Source organism: Epinephelus fuscoguttatus, linkage group LG23 (genome assembly GCF_011397635.1).
Source record: "Epinephelus fuscoguttatus linkage group LG23, E.fuscoguttatus.final_Chr_v1".
NCBI lineage: Eukaryota > Metazoa > Chordata > Actinopteri > Perciformes > Serranidae > Epinephelus > Epinephelus fuscoguttatus.
In genome coordinates this window covers 7,882,974-7,903,075 of record NC_064774.1, presented here as the reverse complement: position 1 = coordinate 7,903,075, position 20,102 = coordinate 7,882,974, and the positions used below count along the sequence as shown (strand labels likewise).

The window sequence follows — 20,102 nt, the reverse complement described above, 5'->3', positions numbered from 1 at the left end:
TGCTTTCACTCAGAACCAGTGCTTAATTTGAGCCAGAACGTACTGGAACGCGTACCAGGATCTTTTCAGAAAAGGCCCTGGTGCGTTCTGGAACTAATTTGCATGGGTCTAGAACTTTTCGCATCTAAAAACTACATACAGTATTGGATGATGTCACTAGTGTTGCAGGGTATACTGGTAATGGTAGACTGCGGTACTAAATCTCCACAGTACCCTACATATGATAGTTCAAAGTCCAATCGCAAGACGGTGAGCGTCCATGCACCGTCCCGGCGCGCGCTGGTCAATAATGGCATGCGCCGGCCACCTGGCACTCAATATGCTGCTGTAGTGGTTTGTTTTCCAGGCATGTGAGTATCTCTGAGCAGTGAAAGTTATTATTTATTTATTTTTACTTGTCGGCAGTGATTTGTTTTCCACAGAGCTCTATGTGCGAGCATTTTACTCACATTTGCGACTAAAAATAGTTTTGTGCGCGCAAATTAAATCATTCAGCTCGCTGTGTGAGTACAGATTTCAGCCAGCAGCAGAAAGGAAAATCAAATCCTACCGGTTGTGGGTTGAACAGGGGTCACAGACAGGATACGACGGTCAAATACGGCGGAGGCTCATAGTGCTCTGCGCCGCAACATAACGGCTTACCGGCGAGTCCGACTCCAGGTCCAGTAATTTCCTCTTCTTGGTGTCATGACTGCCCAGTAGTACCTGGACAACTGAGCTGTGGCAGCACACAGGTATGTGACGTGTCAGAGGAGAAACGAGCCGTTCACATTTCTCTCTGTGGCAGGTAACGGCCCACAAACCTCACCGCACTTTAGGGACTGTTCATTACTTATGAAGGGACTGTTCTTTACTTGTCAGAGGAGGAGGGTGGCTGGTTGATTTTTATTTTATTTATTCATTTTATTTTGATCCCCCCTATGTTAATCACTTATTGATGCTGTTTTTGAAGTATGAATAAGTCAATAAGTAATTTATTCCATTGAAATATCATTGATGTATTATAGAAAAGTGATTTATCTTTTTATAAATGACAAAAGGCACATCTGCCTTATCAATCAATCAATCAATCAATCAATTTTATTTATAAAGCCCAATATCACAAATCACAATTTGCCTCACAGGGCTTTACAGCATACGACATCCCTCTGTCCTTAAGACCCTCACAGCGGATAAGGAAAAACTCCCCAAAAATGGTAGAAACCTCAAGAAGAGCAACTGAGGAGGGATCCCTCTTCCAGGACGGACAGACGTGCAATAGATATCGTACAGAACAGATTAGCATAATAAATTAACAGTAATCCGTATGACACAATGAGACAGAGAGAGAGAGAGAGAGAGAGAGAGAGAGAGAGAGAGAGAGATGCAGGTAATGACAGTAGCTGAAAACAACATTATTGAAAGTAATAATATTATAGTTATACAGTAGTTCTGGCTGCTGTGGTACAATATGTTGAAAGTACGTATTAATATCTGGCAATATACATGTGTGACAATAGTCATATGTGTATAATAACAGTAGAAGTATGACTAATGACTAAATTATTTTTGCCGTGATATCCTGATACTACTCAGAACCGTGATACTTTCACTGGTATCGTACTGTGGGTCCCAATTTTGGTACCGTGATAACACTAGATGTCACAACTATTCCATTCAGAGTCGCGCAGTGAGGCGACTCAGGTGCCGCTTAAAAGAGTGTTCCCCCACTTTTGGGAGTGGGGGAACACTGCTCTCTCAGAAGCCCAAAGTGTTCCCCTACTTCTAATTTTACAAATTAAGCACTGCTCAGAACCATCAAATACTGCCATACTGTGATGAAATGCTGCTGTGATTAAACCTCAACAACAACCTCTGAAGTCCATCACTTGTTTTATCAGGTTCACCTCCATCACACAAAGGTGAAAAACAGTAAAATATTAAATGATTATAAATAAATAGAAGAACTGTGTTGATGAACTCAACAGCTATAAACACAACCAACTGAAACATCTACATGTTTTGCACTCACAGCATTTGAAACAGCTCAAGAACATCTGTGACAAAATACAACAGACACATCATTTGAACATTTTATGAATAATAAGAATTTTACAGTGTGTATATTTGAAGAATTAAACTACTAATCTACAATGATTCATGATGTTAATCACATCTGGACTTACCGAGCCTTTCTGCAGTTCCTCACAGCTGGAATCAGTCTCCGTCGTCCCTCGTCTGTTGTGTTGTATTCGTCCACGTCCAACTCATCCAGAACCTCCTCTGACATCTGCAGCATGTAGGCCAGAGCTGAGCAGTGGATCTCTGAGAGTTCGTTCTCTGATCTGTTCTCTGACTTCAGGAACTCTTGGATCTCCTGATGTACTGAGAGATCGTTCATCTCCAGCAGACAGTGGAAGATGTTGATGCTTCTGTCAGGAGAGATCTTGTTCATGTTCATCTCCTTCAGGTTGTTGATGGCTCTCTGGATGATTTCTGGACTGTTGTCTGTCCAACCCAAAAGGCCTCCTAACAGTCTCTGGTTGGACTCCAGAGAGAGGCCATGAAGGAAGCGGACAAACAGATCCAGGTGACCATTTTCACTTTGGAAGGATTTCTCCATGGCTCTCTGTAAGAAGACATCCAGGGATCTGTAATTATCCCAGTCTCTCCCCAGGAAGTCCTCCAGTACCTTTGTGTTGCTGTTGGTGAAACAGTGGAACAGGTAGACTGCAGCCAGAAACTCCTGAACGCTCAGATGAACAAAGCAGTAGACTGTTTTCTGGAAGATCACAGACTCTCTTTTGAAGATCTCTGTACAAACTCCTGAGTACACCGAGGCCTCTGTGACATCAAGACCACAGCGCTCCAGGTCTTCTTGGTAGAACATGATGTTTCCTTTCTCCAGATGTTCAAACGCCAGCCTCCCCAGCTTCAGAAGAACGTCCCTGTCAGCCTCCGTCAGCTCCTGTGGACTGGTCTCATGTCCCTCATCATACTTGTGCTTCTTCCTCTTTGTCTGAACCAGCAGGAAGTGTGAGTACATGTCAGTCAGGGTCTTGGGCAGCTCTCCTCTCTGCTCTGTAGTCAACATGTGATCCAGAACTGTAGCAGTGATCCAGCAGAAGACTGGGATTAGACACATGATGTGGAGGCTCCTGGATGTCTTCATGTGTGAGATGATTCTGCTGGACCGCTCTTCATCACTGACTCTCCTCCTGAAGTACTCCTCCTTCTGGGCGTCCAGTGAAGCCTCGTACTTCTGTTACCCTGTCAACACATGCAGGAGGGATCTGATTGGCTGCTGCAGGTCGGGAAGTTATCCAGACCAGAGCCGAGGAAGCAGCTTCCTCCATGAGGTTTGTCAACAGCATGTTGACTGATGACTTCTGTGTGACATCAGTCACAACCTCATTGTTGTGGAAATCCAGAGCCAGTCTGCTTTCATCCAGGCCGTCAAAGATGAACAGAACTTTACAGACAGCGAGCTCCTCTGCTGTGACCTTCTGTAATGTTGGATGGAAAACACGGAGCAGAGTGAGAAGACTGAACTTCTCATCTCTGATCAAGTTCAGCTCCTGAACGAAAGCAGAATCACCACACTGACATCTTGGTTTTCCAAACCCTCGGCCCAGTCCAGAGTGAACTTCTGCACTGTGAAGGTTTTTCCAACGCCAGCAACGCCGTTCGTCAGAACCACTCTGATGTGTTTCTGTTGCTCAGGTAAGGCTTTAAAGATGTGCTGAAACTTGATTGGAGTTTCATGGAGGGTCTTCATCTTAGAAGCTCTCTCAAGCTGCTTCACCTCATGTTGGGTATTAACCTCTTCACTCTGTCCCTCTGTGATGTAGAGCTCAGTGTAGATCCTGTTGAGGAGGGTTTCACTTCCTGTTTCATCACTTCCTTCAGTCACACGTTCACATCTCCTCCTCACACTGATCTTATGTTCATCTAAAACCTCCTGCAGACCACTGTCTGCTGAAAGAGAAGGAAACATGAGAGACTAAAGAAATAAATCTAAAATCTTAAGATTATATTGTTGATCGACATTAAAACAAGTAACATGAAAAATGAAGGTTTTATACATTAGTTTCATAAAATCTTTCATGTCTACACTTTACAACACAAATAAACCAAGAAGAATCCTGTTTTCAGACATGATGACATCAGCAGACAGATGTACAGTCTTACTTTGTACAGTGCTGGTCTGACTGGCTGTCTGCAGTCCAGCTCTCGTTCTGGGTCTTTTTCCACACTGGGGACAGGAGGAGTCTCCTGATGAAGCAGACTGGTCCCAGTATGAGCTGATGCACTGTCTGCAGAACCAGTGTCCACAGCTGGTAGAGACTGGATCCTTCAGGACGTCCTGACACAAACTACAGCAGGACGGCTGCTCCTCCACAGAAACATGACTCCTCTTCTTCTCTCTGTGGAGATGAACACATTATTTAGATCTCATCCTGCAAACTGTGCTGAAAATTAGTTGCTTTATTCACACACTCAGTCACAGGCACTTCAAATATCTCATGGTGGAGCTTCATGAAAACCTCCTGAGTAATGTTGTGCTCCACTGTGAGACGACTTTCAAAAGGCAAAAAACTCCCTCATGTTTTTCAACAGTCTCTTACTTTGTGTCTGAGGGTCCAGGTTCATTACTGAAGTTTAGAGGCTCACGTCTGGACCAGTCACTCTTCATAGACAGACAGCTGGGTACTGGAGACTCTGCTCTCTGTCTGTGGAAACAACAAATGTTTGACACATATTATTAGTCCTTGTAAAGACCAGAGGAAACATTACAACAAGTCCTCCAACCCATACGAGAGAGTTACTGAGCGTGAGATGGATCGGCAGTTTGGTGCAGCGTGCAGTGCCAGACTGTGTGTGTGCAGTCTCTTACTTTGTGTCTGAGGGTCCAGGTTCATTACTGAGGTCTGGAGGAACATCTTTACTGTTCCTCCACAAAGACAGCTGACAGCTGGACACTGGAGACTCTGATCTGTCCCCGTCTGCCTCCAAATCAGCCATCTTCCCAAATCTGAGAGAACTGTAACACACATACACAGTGTGATGAAGTCAGTAACTTCTTATTTATAGGACATGATTACATATTGGCTGGGTATTTCTATGACATACAGTAGGGGAGAGCTGGGTCAGTTGGGACACTTTTGTACTGACACTAAATAACCACAAAATAAAAATAATAGTGATGAAAATAATTTGATCTCTGAACAGATACAGGCGTCTGCTAACAATCAGGTTTTTTAGAGCCCAACCCAAACGTGAAAGGCACAGTTTAGTTACATGTCAAGTATTTAACAACTCAGAGACGTGTGGTCAGTGGGATGTGGTGATTCTTAAACTAACATGTGTACAGATGTGAAGCCCTGACTATATCTGACTGATCTTTAATGAAAGCTGTTGTCTTGTATCAAATATGAAGCTTATAGTCAGACAGTTTATTCAGCCTGTGTAGTTGAGGGGACAGGTCAAACTGATATGATGCTGATTTACAGGAGAATTCATATAAATGGAGGTTGAACCATGAACATAAACTACAGATCGCCTGTAAAGCATTTTAATAAATCAATCTATCAGAATTAAAACAACTGGAGACTGAGAACAAACTGATATACGGGTCTGATTAGATTTGAATAAATCACCATCATATCTGACAGGATGTGAGTGTTCCTGTGACTTCCTGTACAAACTGAAGGCTGCTGGAAACTGTCAGACTTGACCGCAGCTTTTTGTCACCGCCTCCTGCTGCAGCTCTGATCTCGTCTACTCTACAGGCGAGGCGCAGGTCATCTCCAACGAGCCTAAAGTTTAGGGAGTGTCCGTGCGCTGATCTGATCTGAGGGCGGAAACCAAAACTCACTCTAACAAAGAGCAGGGAGAGCTGACTGTACACTCAACATCTTCCTCTGCAACAAAACTGCGCCACAACCCCTCGGCAGAGTCCCCCTTTTCTCTCTGTGTGTCTATAAACTAGAGCTTTTCACTGTGACGCACATTCAAAGAGTTGGCACAAGAGCGCGCCCGAAGCACCGGAGCGCGCAGATCCGTAGCTGCGCGCAGGCCTCGTGTTTAAGCCTGGTTGTAAAAACAGCGTCAGATGATGGTGGTGGTAAAAGCAAGTGTGATGATGAAGTTGTGAAGATGTGGCACTGACCCAACCGACCCTACTCTCCCCTAGAACACACTAAACAATGAATAAACATCAACACTCACCGTGTCTCACACGACCTGTCTTCCTCTCACTGCTCTGTGCAGTTTAAAATGGAGTCTGAACACACCACTGACTTTATACTTTCACTTTCGTTGTTCCTCTCTGTTGGCACCTCCCCCCCTTTGACTCATGGGAAATTATTTATTGACAGTAACACAGAGACTTGAGACTTGCTTAGAGTTTCTGCTCTGCTTATTTTATGGACTCTGTTGCTTTGCTTTCATCTTTAATAAACCAAATCTACCGGCACAGAAGCTCAACGATGTGCTGATATGGACGGGGCCACTTTAAAGAATCACTATCAGTGTAAGTGTAGGTTATATCTGAATATTTGCTCTGCTTTACCTCACACATGAACCAATCGACTCTGCAGCAGAGCAGCAGCTCAGTGATCTGCTCAGTTAGATTTCTGTTTCTGTCAGTGGAGTCTGGTGGCTTTGATATAATGGCTTCAGTTCCACATGTCTGTGTGACAGCAGGGTAAAGTGGTGAAAACACTCTAAATATAGCGCACACTTAAACTGCTATAGATGTTTTGTGGGCCTTTCTCGGTGGTTAACAACTAATAACTGAGGCAGAGTTTGTTTAGCGCAGTCGGTTTGATTCATGGACGTGACACGAGGATTTCATCATGTCATCATGTCAATATGGACCAAAGTCTCTGAGGAATGTTTCCAGCTCCTTGTTGAGTCTATGACACCAAGAATTAAATGCAGCTCTGAAGGCAAGTGGCCGGTGTGTATATAGCTATGTAGATATGTGTGAATGTATTTGTACAGCATGATGTAGTTTGTCATAAGATCCCTGTAGTTCTGACTCACTATGCTGATGTTTATAGTATTTGCTTTTGTCTTGTTTCAGTGTTTTTACCGGTTTAAATCACCTGGTCCATTTGTTCTGGAGAGGAAGAGACCTCTGTGGATAATATGGCTCACGGTAAAAACCTCATCAACAATGAACACTGAAGGAATTCTAACTGAGAGCTGGTTGCAATCTGCTGGTTGCAATCTGCAATCATCACCGCTATAGACGCATTTTTTTCAAGTTTTTAACACTGAACCTTTAAGATTAAAACTCAAAGAAAAACTTCAGATGTACTCACAAGTCTGTTGTGGTCTGGCTGTGTCACAGGACGCTGTGTAAGAAAATAAAACACAATGTGAATGGAACTGAAGTAATAAAATCAGCAAACAAACTGAGCCTGACAAACTCAAATTGATCATCAAAGAGTAAATGAATGTAGTCAGTGAACATTATTCCTCACTATGATAAGAACACCACTAAACTTGTAGCCACACGTGGCAGCAGCTGTCTGGAGGACGGTGTTTTTAGTTTAACATGAGCAAATCCTTTGTTCCTTTTTTCTATGTGTGCTCACAATGTCCACAAAAGCAGAACATGTGAAGAGTCTGCACACTGCTCCCATTAACATATAGGTCTATTTCATAACATCAAGTGACGTTTCAAGTGTCAAACTCTGGAGACAAAGAATACACACACCTTCAAATACCTACGAGGCCAGGTCACCTGACTGGTCACCTGACTGCTCACCTGGTCCTGGTCTGGTGGGGAGTTATGAAGCACATGCACCCTCAGGTGTGGGGAGTCTGCTTCCTGGCGCCAGTAAGCCTGTAACAAACATTCAAATATTCAGTAATGCATTCATACAAGTCAAATTTAGGAACTATCATCATTCATTTTTAGGCAACTGCATTTCAAATGTTGCCTCAAACTCACCTTTATCCACAACCTTGGTAAATTAATTCAGTATGAGAGTTACAATTCAAACATATGCAGTTTAATTATTTGGTGTGCTGCCTCTGATAGCCTTTGAATATGGAGGCTACAGTAGCTACAAGAAGTAGGAGGGACAGGACTTGTTATTAGCATTTAGCTCCACTAGATGGCGCCACAGAGCCATTAAACTGCAGCAGGATCTCAGACGCAGTTTTTCAACAGGTTGATAAACTGAACTACATCAACAGGGATCTTTATAACTATGTGACTACTGAATAAAAGATAGAAGTGACACCATCCAACCTGTTGTTCCTCATCAGTCTGTGAAGATACAGACATGTTTGATATCATTTGGAGAGAGAGGGGTGGAGCATTGAAACAGGAGGTAAAAACTGACAGGGACTGTGCCACCATTCTCTGCTGCGTGTGACACTGACTATGACTTGGAACATCTAGATAATATATTTTCGATTCATAAGGTAACAAGGAGAAAACGTCAGTGAGGTTTATTCACTGTAAGCAGCAGTTTTTGATCCCATGTGTTTCCCTGAGAGAAGTCGGACAAGCTGTTTGCTGTGTGCTGTTTGTAGTCCATGGGTTTTACTGTTGCCATAGACACGTTTCCAGTAATGGCCATCTAAAAAAACCCTCAACAAATAATACTTATATTGATCATAAATGTCTTTTATTATTTGTCTCATGTCTTGTCACAATGTCCACATTCTGAAGAAGAACAGGAAGTCGCCATCTTAAATACCCATGATGCCGGCACAAGTCATGTGACATCATTAAATAAAAGTAAAGAATACATTATATATTACATGTATTCATCAATAACAGTCAGTTCATCAGAGATTACTAAAGAGATTGACACTAGAACCATCTGTGTGCACAGTTTTAGGAGCTGTTTTTACATGTTTTGCATTTTCTAATTGCATTTTTAACATCATTTTGGTTGGAGGTCTAATGGTACATGTATGTATTTGTCCAAAACTCTTTCGTTTTTCTATCTTCTTTGGTTTAGTGTGCCGGCAATAATGAAGCGTCACTATCATGTGATCAAAGTAATTACTGTTGAATTAGCCTAATACACTCCAATAAGGTCCACGTCTTAGCATGTGTGGAACGTAAGTAACAGAGACAAGAGAAAGTTCACAGGACAGAGAGTGGTGGATGGTGCAGACCGTGTTCATTTGAAGTTAGGTCAAGTTATTTCTCTGGAAACACAAACATTTTATTAGGGATGCATGATAATATGGGCACATCATCAGTACTGCTCCATATTGGCTTTAAAATGAACTATTTGAATCGGCCAACATGCTTTTTTGTTTTGCACGATGAATGAATATCACATACGTCACTATAAGAGCACACATGTATAATATGATGTTAATTCCACCACAGAAGAGACTTGATGATCACTAAAATTAGCTGCTGAAGAGTGGATCGCTATCGGTTATCGGTCAAATGAGTTGTTACATATCGACATATCCGATATCGGCAAAAAAATCCAATATTGTGCATCCCTATCTTGAATGCATATACAAGGCTTCAGCCCTGCTAAAATATTCTTGTTTTACAGTTTTGATGCCTCCTCATGGGCGATAGCCGCGGCCAGAGGCATTATGTCTTTGGGTTGTCCTTCCATACGTCTGTCTGTACCAGCGTGTGTCCGTCAGTTCCATCCTTGTGAACATAATATCTCAAGAATGCCTGAAGGGAGTGCCCTCAAATTTGGCACAAACGTCCACTTGGACTCAAAAATTAATGAATTAGAATTAGTTGGTCAAAGGTCAAAGGTCACTGTGACCTTACAAAACATATTTTTGGTCATAACTAAAAAAATTCTCAAGATAATTACGGAAAAAATTTCACACGAATGTCCGACAGGATAAAATGATGATTTTTATATATCTTCAAAAGGTCAAAGGTCATGCCAGTGTAATGCAATCTGGGCAGTTAAGAAAACTCTCCCAGCAATCCGGGCTACCCTGCGTGACATCATCAGTCAGTCAAACCCGCACCGGAGAGGCAAGAGCTATCAGTGCAGTCACTGATGAGAAGTTTGTTTTGCATCTCATTCTGTTCCAGGATGTTTTCACAACAACCAAATTCATATCGAATCAGCTGCAGCCCCCCACTTTTGATCTTGTAGCAGCAGATGATCTGGCCCAGTCTGTAACCACTGCACTCTCAGAAAAGCGCACAGAGGACACATGGAAAGAAATCCGAAAGCAAGCAGAAGGCCTGTGTGGAAAGACAGGAGTTGCAACACAGACGCCACCACGTGAGAGAAGACCATCCCAAACAGCTCCACATCTGGAGGATTTTATTGTGGAGGCCCCATTAGAAAGAGCTCGCGTAGACAGCATGGACGACCTGAAAACGCACTCTTTCTATCCTGTTATAGACAGGTTGTTAATGGAGATGAAACTGTGCTTTTCAACAAATACAAATGATGTACTGAGAGGTGTGCCAGCCCTGTGTCCCAAACACACATCTCTCTGGACAAAACACGCATACTGCCCATGGCCTGTCATTATGGAATAAGTGAGGAGAACTTGTCTGCAGAGCTCCAGTTTGTTTGTGCCACAATAGGACGTATTGTATCTATAGATGCATTATTAGTGTTAGGGCAGGAAGTGCGTTTGGCTTTAAACATGGGAACATCAGTGTCAGTAACAGGGCCTGTGTTCTTTGAATCCATTTAACCTGAATCTAAGATCCACTTTCAGGCCAAAAACATTGATCCCACTGTTGGGCACAGAAGACAGCCCTTTAGACAGGAGGGATCATTCTTCTTTTTTTACATGATTCCTTAGAGGAAATATTAATGACCGTGTCCTTGAGTTGCTGCCTGTCCACAGCCGGTGTCCGCTATTTGGATGCGCGTCTCCCCTGTCTGCATTTCTTCGTCCTCTTCTGTCTGCTTTCCTGCGCTTGTATAAAAAAGAGGGATTGCTCGGTGGGATTTCAGAGTCCAATGTGAAGTCACTCTCCACAGAGGAGTCGTTGTGGCTGACCTGTTCTCTCCGATAGTTAGGTGTGTGTCGGTGCGCATTCCTGGTCCTCGGTGCACCCGTGCGAAATAGTGTAGTTTCAGATGTCTGGGATGAACACACACGTTTCTTGAACTCCCAATGGTAAATCTCGCTTCTCAAGTAATCCACCGTGTCGCGTTTGTCCTTTTTCAGTTTGATGCTGAGTCGCTTCTCTTCGTATTTGCACACAGTGTCCTTTATGGAGCGCTCAGTGGAAGGAAGAGTGGATGTGTTTCATAATCTCAGCCTTCACTGTGCTCGCTTCCATCGACACCTGATCGATAATGAGTAACATTAAACGGAGGAAGTCTTTATTGAAAAGCTCTCCTCATCATTTAATAAAGTTCTCATCTGATCTCCCTGTTGTTGGCTGATGCGTAAACCCCGAGGGATTTTCTTGTCTCTCCAGTATTGGCTCAAAGTTGAGCCATGCATAAAGAGGCGTGTCTCTTTGCAGTCTCTCCAACGTTGCTTCTGCGTCTTCGGAAGCCTCAGCGCCTTCCATACGGACAGCAGGGAACAAAATCCTTTTGGCATCTTCACAGGAGACGCAGACGTCGCTGCGCAGTTATCTGTCAGTGTTGATCTCTTGAAAAGAGCTCGTGGTAAAGCGTGAGAAAAAAAGGAATACTTGGCACATCTGTTTCCAAACAGGTGCGTAGGAGAGGGACGAGAAGAATACAACTTGTAGAAAAAACTCCCGCTCACTGTCTCACTTGCAAAAATAATGATTTCAATGCTGCAACGTTTCGGTGACTAGACCTTCATCAGGCAACTTGCAAAAATAATGATGTCAATGCTGCAACGTTTCGGTGACTAGACCTTCATCAGGCAAACAGTTGTGTAACAAAGAGAAGCCATCTTAAGTAGGAGTGGCTGTGAGTTTGACATTAGTCACATGACCCACGTGCAGTGGAAAGGCTAAATACCAAACATCAATCAGTGTAACAATCAACATTATACATAGAAAAAGAGGAATAAAGAAGTCAAATTAAAAACTGCTCAGTGACAAAAAATCTTAAACACAGCCCAAAAAGTTGACATTAGATAGGTACGTTCTTGAGAATAAATGCTTAAGTCCTTACTGTTAACTTGCATTCTCTAAAAACATACATATCCAAATCTGGAAGGTACATTAAAAAATGAAGCTATAGGGGTTGTTTACATCAAGAATAAGCATCAACACACAAATAGGAAACTTGATAATAAATGCAACAAGGCCTCCACAATGTCACACAGTAAAGATGACGTCAGACAATAGTCACATTACACTCCGCCCTACCAAGGCTGTGTCCTATAAACTAAGTGGGTTCTGATCAAAACATTTGACTTCAGTGCTGTTAACCCTTTGTTGAACAGAGAGCGCCATCTAGTGGGCTCAGAAGATAAAGACAAAGCTTCATGAGGCTTCAGATTCAGATTCAGATTCAGAAAACTTTATTGTCTGTCGTAACAGAAAATCTTCTTCGACGTGGCTCCACATACAAAACAAGACATACACTGATTGGAAACAATCACACAACACAGATTCTGAAAGCACACACAGTGTGTGTATAGATCTTAAAAAACAAGTATAAAATTAAAACTAGATAAAAGGTGTGGATATGTGTAAAGTGTCATAGTGCATCAGGGTTATTTTTGTCCATTGTTCGTTATTTATTTAAGATGTTTATGGCAGTGGGTATGAATGAGATTTTGTGGATGTTTTTCTTAGATAGGGGACTTTATAGCGGCGGCGTGATGGCAGGAGTTGGAAGGACGTGTGCAGGGGGTGGGCGGGATCCTGTGTAATGAGGTTGGCTTTCCTTTTAACTGCTTGGGTGTGGATTGCTGAACATTGCACTTGCTACACAGTGTGTTTGTGTATCCATTATTGCAGTGTCTGCAGCGTCCTCTCTTCGTCTTTTCTGGGAAATGTGCAATCATGCCTTTGCCAGTGGGGGGTGGTCCGATGACCTCTTGGCTGGGGGACTCACATCTGTTGAGGATGGTCTCTTCTTAGGATCCAAAGGGCTCCCTGATGTCACTGTCTGTGTGAATGTGTTCGTCTTCCCTGAAGATGGTCGCCCTCTCTTGGGTGTTGTGTTGTGTGTGTTCACCAGGATGAGAGAGGATGCAAGTTGTGCCTGAAACTGTCTCCTGTTCAGTATCTCTTTCTTGGTCATCTTCAGAGCTTTACAGTCCCGCTTGTAGAGGACCCAGGCGTTAATCACAGCAAGGATGATGGTGTGCCAGAAGATGTACATGTACCAGCGGCAGGATTTCATGGGGAACTTGTACGTGGCAGAAAATGAGTCCAACAAATCCACACCTCCCATGTGTTTGTTGTACGTACCAACAATGTAAGGCCTCTCAACATCAATAATGGTTTTGGTGGCTTTGTCCCAGCGCTGAATCTTCTGCACAGGTTCTGGTCCGGCAAAGGATGACACAAGTGTGACCGCTCTGTTGTCACACCACTTGACAGCACAGATGTTGTGGTTCCCCTCCACTCGGACATCAAAGCTTCCTCTCCCCTTTTTCTTCAAGCTCTTCTCATCTTCAAGGTTGCAATTGGGTAGGCGTACCTAACTCGCTGTTCCCACATAATAGATTCCACGCTCAAGGAGCTTGACTACCAATGGGACACAGGTGAAGTAGTTGTCTGCGTAGATCTTGTAGTTTTGACTCTCTGGAAGCGTGGAGGCGAGCTTCATCACAACATCACCTGACAGTCCAAGTTCAGATTTGGCTTGTCGTATTCCATCAACACTCCCTTGGTACACATCAAAGTCACAGAGCATGTCAGAGATTCCAGTTCTCACCCACAGTTTGAACCCCCATGGGTGTGGCTTGCCGCGCATATATTGCTTGATGTTACTGAATCTCCCCTTGAAAGGAATCATCATTTCATCCACAGAGTTGTGCTCTTTGGGTACCACCTGCAGGCATCTCTCCCTGAATTAATTCAGCTATGGTCTGAGTTTCCAGAGTTTGTCCTTCTTTTCCATCTCTGTCTATTATGCTCTCTACTTATCATACTAAAAGGAACACATGCATCCCCCCAGAGCACTTACAGGTTCACATTCAAGACCATTCGCACCTGTCCCTGAACAATGCAACAGGCATCCCCCCAACAAATCCAGAACATTCAGAACCTGTTTTTTCTATCTCCTAATGCTACAAACTGCTGCTTGGGCAAGACTGAGAAAAATAGCTCAGGATCATTTAGAAGTTAAAAAACAAAGAAAAAGTACAAAGATACAGGGAGTTTCAAATACTGCTATAGATGCTGGAGTTTCAAATACCCCATACAATTTATTCATGTGTTTAATTATGATCTAAGCTAAACTAAGTAAAAAATTTAACAGAAAAGCACATTTAGAGCTTTGTTACAATGAATCATCTAATACTTTAAATTTCTACTACATTTTTTTTTCAATTTGTGACCATGTGAGAAGTGCAGTGACCTTATGTAATGTGTAAGGAGCACAGGCTATTTTGACTACCACACTGACCCAACGTTGTAGAATTACAACATAGACATAACAAGCTCTAAATCAAATTTGATGAATGTTTTCCAAAATAACTAAATATGTACATGTTCTAGACATTGTAATGAACACAAAAAAATATTTAAGGAATTTTACTTACTTTAATCCTGACAAATCCAGTCATGCAAAAAAAGGAGATGAGCTCAGCAGGAAGTTTGCAGGTGGAGTGAGTTCATGGCCAGATGACCAGACCTATAAACACTTCTTCTATCCAATAGCATTGTGAGGACAAACAATAGGACCCATTAACTATGTAAATGTGGTCTTGAGAAAAAAAAACATTTGCAGGTCTTTTTTTTGGAATTGTAAAATTGTAAATTTGCAACAGTGGGTTTTACAGGGTTAATGATCTGGGAAGGCTATGATTTGTCTTTAACAGAGGTGAAGGTGAACCAGGAAGTGATATTAAAAGTGAGTACAGATTCTATGAGTGATTTGTAGACAGCTGTTAAAATATCCTCTCTGACATCGAAGCTCCTGAGTTTCCTCAGCAGGAACAGATGCTGCCGAGCCTTCTTGTACACAGCATCTGTGTGCTCGGAGAAGGACAGGCGGGTATTAATCTCTGTGCCCAGGTATCGGAAGGCCTCCACCTGCTCCACTGCCTGCCTGTTCAGCCTCAGACATTCAAAGAGAGGTTTGGGGGAAGATTTTCGCCTCCCCCCACAACACAGCTCCTTGGTCTTGGAGATGTTAAGCTCCAGAAAGCTCTCTTTGATCCAGAGCATCAGGGTGTTAACCTGCTGATATTAGGCTGCCAGAGACATGTGGTCCTTGATGTGGGCCACCAGGGCCATATCGTCTGCATACTTAAAAAGGGAAATGTCACTGTTATTGCTTGTTATGTTGTTTGTGTAAATGGAAAATAAAATCAGTGATAAAACACAGCCCTGGGGGACACCAGTGTTTAAAATCATGTTCTTGGATTTAAAACCATTTACCACCACATACTGAGGCCGGTCCTGCAGGAAGTCTTTTATCCACAGGATAAGTGATGGGTTGACTTGTAGATCCAGAAGGCGGTTGCAGAGGGTGACCGTGTTGACTGTGTTAAAAGCGGAAGAAAAGTCCATGAATAAAATCCGTGTGAGGGTGTGGGGAGTCCATGTGTCTGCAAACTGTGTCCAGGAGAGTCAAACAGGCATCCTCCACCCCACGCTTTGCCTTGTAGGCAAACTGGAGTGGGTCAAGCCTGTCCGCCACCATAGCAGTGAGGTGATCACTCACCACCCTCTCCATACACTTACAAAGTATGGATGTGAGTGCCACTGGTCTGAAGTCCTTCATCTCCCTGGCATTGGATTTCTTTGGCACCGGTATAAGTGTGGACTCCTTCCACATCCGTGGGACACAGCTGGAGTCAAGGAGATGATGGAATAGCTGAGTGATGACATCACCCAGCTGAACTGAGCATTCCCTCAGCACCTTCTCACTACTTGTCATAGTTTACTTGAGTATTTCCATTTTCTGATACTTTATAGGCCACTTTTTACTCCACTACATCTCAGAGGGAAATACTGGACTTTTTACTCCACTATATTTATTTGATAACTTCAGTTACTTTGTAGATTATTAATACAAAATACCATCAACTAATACATGATGTTATTATACATTAAACTACGCAGCAGTTTATAAAGTCATTAAAATGAGCTCCATCTTTACCAGCTGCAACATTAAAGTGATGAACACATGAATGCATCAATAATTATAATCCATAATATAAATGGAGCATTCTGCATAATGAGCACTTTAACTTTTGGTACTTTAAGTGTATTTTGATGCTGATACTTTTGTACTTTTACTCTAGTAACATTTTGAATAAAGAATCAGTAATGGAGTATTTTTATAGTGTGGATATACTATTTTCACTTACAGTAAAACATGTGAATACTGTGACCACTGGAAATATGGAACAGTATTCTGATGATTTAATGCTAAAATGTGGGTGCACCGTCATGAAACCAAAAAATATAAAGTTCTTCCTTTTGGATTGAAACATCAATTAATGTTTAAGGAGCATCAAATTATCTCCATCTACTGGTGACTAAAAGTAACTACAACAACACTGTGTTTAAAACAGACAATAACAACAAAGTACAACAGTTGACAAAAGTCCTTTTGTAGCATTTATTTGAATCACCTCACTATTATACAGTATATACACACACACACACACACACACACACACACACACAGACTCACACACACACACACACACACACACACACACACAGAAACAGGAAAGCATAACAGGTCCCCTGTTATCAAGGTCAGATTTGATGGTGTGACAGTTTGATGAAGGAGGACAGCTGTCTCTATACATGTTGTGATGCTGTCAGCTGTAATCCAGCTTCACTTCCTGTAGACATGAACACAACAACAGTTGTCTTCACATCAACTTAAACACATGATCTCCACAAGCTTCTTTCTGATCTGATTGGCTGACTGTTCTCTCTGTCTGTCTCTCTGTCCTCTCCTGAAGACTGTCACTATTCCCCTCTTTGAGCCACTGAGAAGGTCTGAGGTTTACGGGAAGTACTGGATCTTTGCTCTGATACTAACTGTGTTTAATATAATACTGCTGAAACCAGCATGGACCCACTCCAACCCTTTACTTACTCCAGAGTCTCCAGTTTACAGTGTGGACTCTCCTTCAGATCACACAGCTGCTTCACATCTGAATCCTGCAGCTTGTTCTTACTCAGCTCCAGCTCTCTCAGATGGGAGGGGTTGGACTTCAGAGCTGAGGCCAGTGAAACACAGCTGATCTCTGACAAACAGCAGTTCAGCAGTCTGAATGAAGAATAAATGATGTAGATAAAAATCATGAATAAAACAATCAGATGTGTTCAGGTGTTAAATGTGTAGCTCAACATTACTATGTCCTGATCAATGAGCTTTGCCCTAAACTGAGAAGAGTGACTTTGTCATTGTGTTACTGTGCTGATCCCAACAGGATGCAGGTTAAAGACTGGAAAATACAAAAAGTGAAAAACAGCTCTCATAAATATCATTGACAACGTGCTGCTACTTCAATAAAGATGTAGTGACTTCACCTCTTAAACTCTGCCAGCTCCACCAGTGGCTCCATCATCACTAACTCATGTTGTGCAGCCAAACACAAATCACTTATTTAAAGAATCATCAGGGTAAATTTAAGTTGAAATCAAGTCTTTAAAGCAGGGCTGTTCAATTACAAATTCAACTGGGCCGGATTTTAAACCAGAAAATGTTGATGGGCCAGACATTTTCAGCAGCAGGCAACCTATTGGAAACTTTTTTGTTTTAGCTATTGGTGATGACACATTTCTAAACAGGTGCAAATTACTGTAGTAAAAGTAGCAATGTTTTTAGTGTCACATTTGAAATACAAAAAAAAGTAGTCACATATCTGACAGAGGAACATCACATAATGCAGAAACAGAATAAAGAAGAGCTGTCAATGCACAGAAGCATAACAAGTGACATTAACAGTAACTAATAACACACTCTATCTCTCTACCACACACACACACACACACACACACACACTTCCTGACGTTTACCTTTAAGGTCAAGTGTTTATGAAAATCCACAGGACATAGTTTTATACAGTCTATGGCAGCAACAGTCATGTTTACAACAACAAAGTCACTATATAAACTCAATGATATCTCACTGGAAACAAACCTAACATGTCAATAAAATAAATATTACTCCTGACATCACAACACTGAGTTACGTTATATACGCATGAAGAACAGACATCAGTATCAGTCATTCATCCTGCTCTCTGTCCCACCTCTACTGAGGACACTCACTGTCCACAGGTAGGCTGTCTCAGGTACATTTTAAGATAAGTGACAAACTAAGTTAAACAGACTACATACACACAGCTTTCATTTTAGTTTGCTTTAACTATTTGCTATTGGTCCCACTAGTGTGATGTGCTTGTGTAAAATGTGATTGTAAACCATAACGGCAGTGAATGAGGGACAGAGCAGATTGAAATATGTCTTTCTACATGCTGAACACGTGTATTGATAAAGCACTGGCTTTTTACTGCTCAAGGTTTTATTGAGTCTGCAGCATGATGATACATGAAACCAAAACTTTACAAAGTAACAATGAAAGAGACGATAACAGTGGAGCTTATTAGTACTACAGTCTTGATTCATTTTGCCCCGGGCTGTTTAATACAGAGTCTCCACACCAATCCCTACCCAGCCACTCTGAGGTTGCTTCTGGTCCTGATATAGCCTGCAGGCCGCCAACTGAATAGGCCTGCTTCAAAGGTTAGGAGTGAATTTTCAACTCAGTTTTTCTACTTAAATTAAAGTTATACTATGCAGGATTGTTGCTTACAGTTTGTAAACACACTTGCCAGTGAAAGTGAAAGTAAAAGCCAACCCCAGATTCATTCTTGTTTGGCATTTCTTCTCATTATATTTGTGTTTTCAGGTGTTGTATCTCTTTGATTCCTGCTGCTTACAGTCTGGCATCTGGTCCCCACCTTTTTATAAAGCCCTGACCTCACCTAACAGGCAGAGGGCAGAGTCTCTGCAGATAAATACACCAGCACACACTGAGAGTGGCTCATAAGTGATGATTGAGAGGGATTATTTCTGTATGAGTCTATACACTGTTTTTAAGGAAGATCCTGCAGAGTTTATCTTTAAGGTTTTAGCTCCACATTGCTCTGCCACAGTCAATGGATTAAACCACTGAACAAGACAAATAGACTTCATTGTGGATCAGTATAATATCAGCCTGATGTCTGCAGTTTAGTGTCATCACAACTTCCACATCATAATAATCTCAGCACAGGTGTAAAAAATGGTGTCTGACCTCAGAGTCTCCAGTTTACAGTGTGGACTCTCCAGAAAATCACACAGCTGCTTCACTCCTGAATCCTGCAGCTTGTTGTCACTCAGCTCCAGCTCTCTCAAATGGGAGGGGTTGGACTTCAGAGCTGAGGCCAGTGAAACACAGCTGATCTCTGACAAACTGCAGCCCCTCAGTCTGAATAAAGAATAAAAGATGTAGATAAAAATCATTAATAAAACAATCAGATGTGTTCAGGGGTCCGTTTCACAAAGCAGGTTCAACAAACTCTGAGTCTAATCCTGAACTCTGAGTTGATCTACTCTGAGATAGGAAACTCTGAGTTTCCGGTTTTAGAACAGCTGATTTGAATCATTTCATTCAACTCGGAGTAGTTTCACCTGGAGTTAAGCGTGTGCACCACAACTATAAAAAGCCAGCATCAATGGAGCCCCGATTCGACGAGTCACCATGGCAATGGGGAAGAGGAAGGCTGCGTTTTTCACCCCACTAGAATTAGAAATGTTAATGCGCTCATACGGCGAGTTTGCACACGTTTTCAAAAAGAAGTGCAACACCGCTGCAGCTGCAAAAGAGAGGGAGACGGCGTGGGAGAACATTGCTGCTCGGGTCAATGCGTAAGTTTAAATGTAGTCCTTTGCAATCACAATAATATTACAGGGGAAAACTGCTTGAATGGTAGCCTATTAATTTATTTCATTTAGGTGTAATCCCGCAGGGGAGAAGCGCACTTGGCAGCAGGTTAGGATGAAATAT

At 42.3% G+C, this 20,102-nt stretch overlaps 1 protein-coding gene and 2 long non-coding RNA genes across 3 annotated transcripts in view; 1 reads left to right on the top strand and 2 right to left on the bottom strand.

Moving 5' to 3' along the window:
- LOC125883535 (uncharacterized) overlaps positions 1-19,314 on the top strand; it is a 108,419-nt gene extending 89,105 nt beyond the window's left edge. Inside the window, exon 3 of the long non-coding RNA XR_007448568.1 lies at positions 17,486-19,314. This is a non-coding gene — a long non-coding RNA (uncharacterized LOC125883535). The remainder of the gene's footprint in view (positions 1-17,485) is intronic.
- Positions 1-20,102, bottom strand: part of LOC125883533 (NACHT, LRR and PYD domains-containing protein 12-like) — a 184,303-nt gene that overhangs the window by 121,564 nt on the left and 42,637 nt on the right. Inside the window, 1 exon segment of the mRNA XM_049567874.1 lies at positions 19,350-19,523. Coding sequence (XP_049423831.1) covers positions 19,350-19,523 — 174 coding nt within the window.
- LOC125883537 (uncharacterized) lies at positions 10,876-11,913 on the bottom strand. The gene is made up of 2 exons (XR_007448570.1): positions 11,809-11,913; positions 10,876-11,748 (listed from the first exon to the last, which is right to left on the bottom strand). It is a non-coding gene; the product is annotated as an uncharacterized LOC125883537 (long non-coding RNA).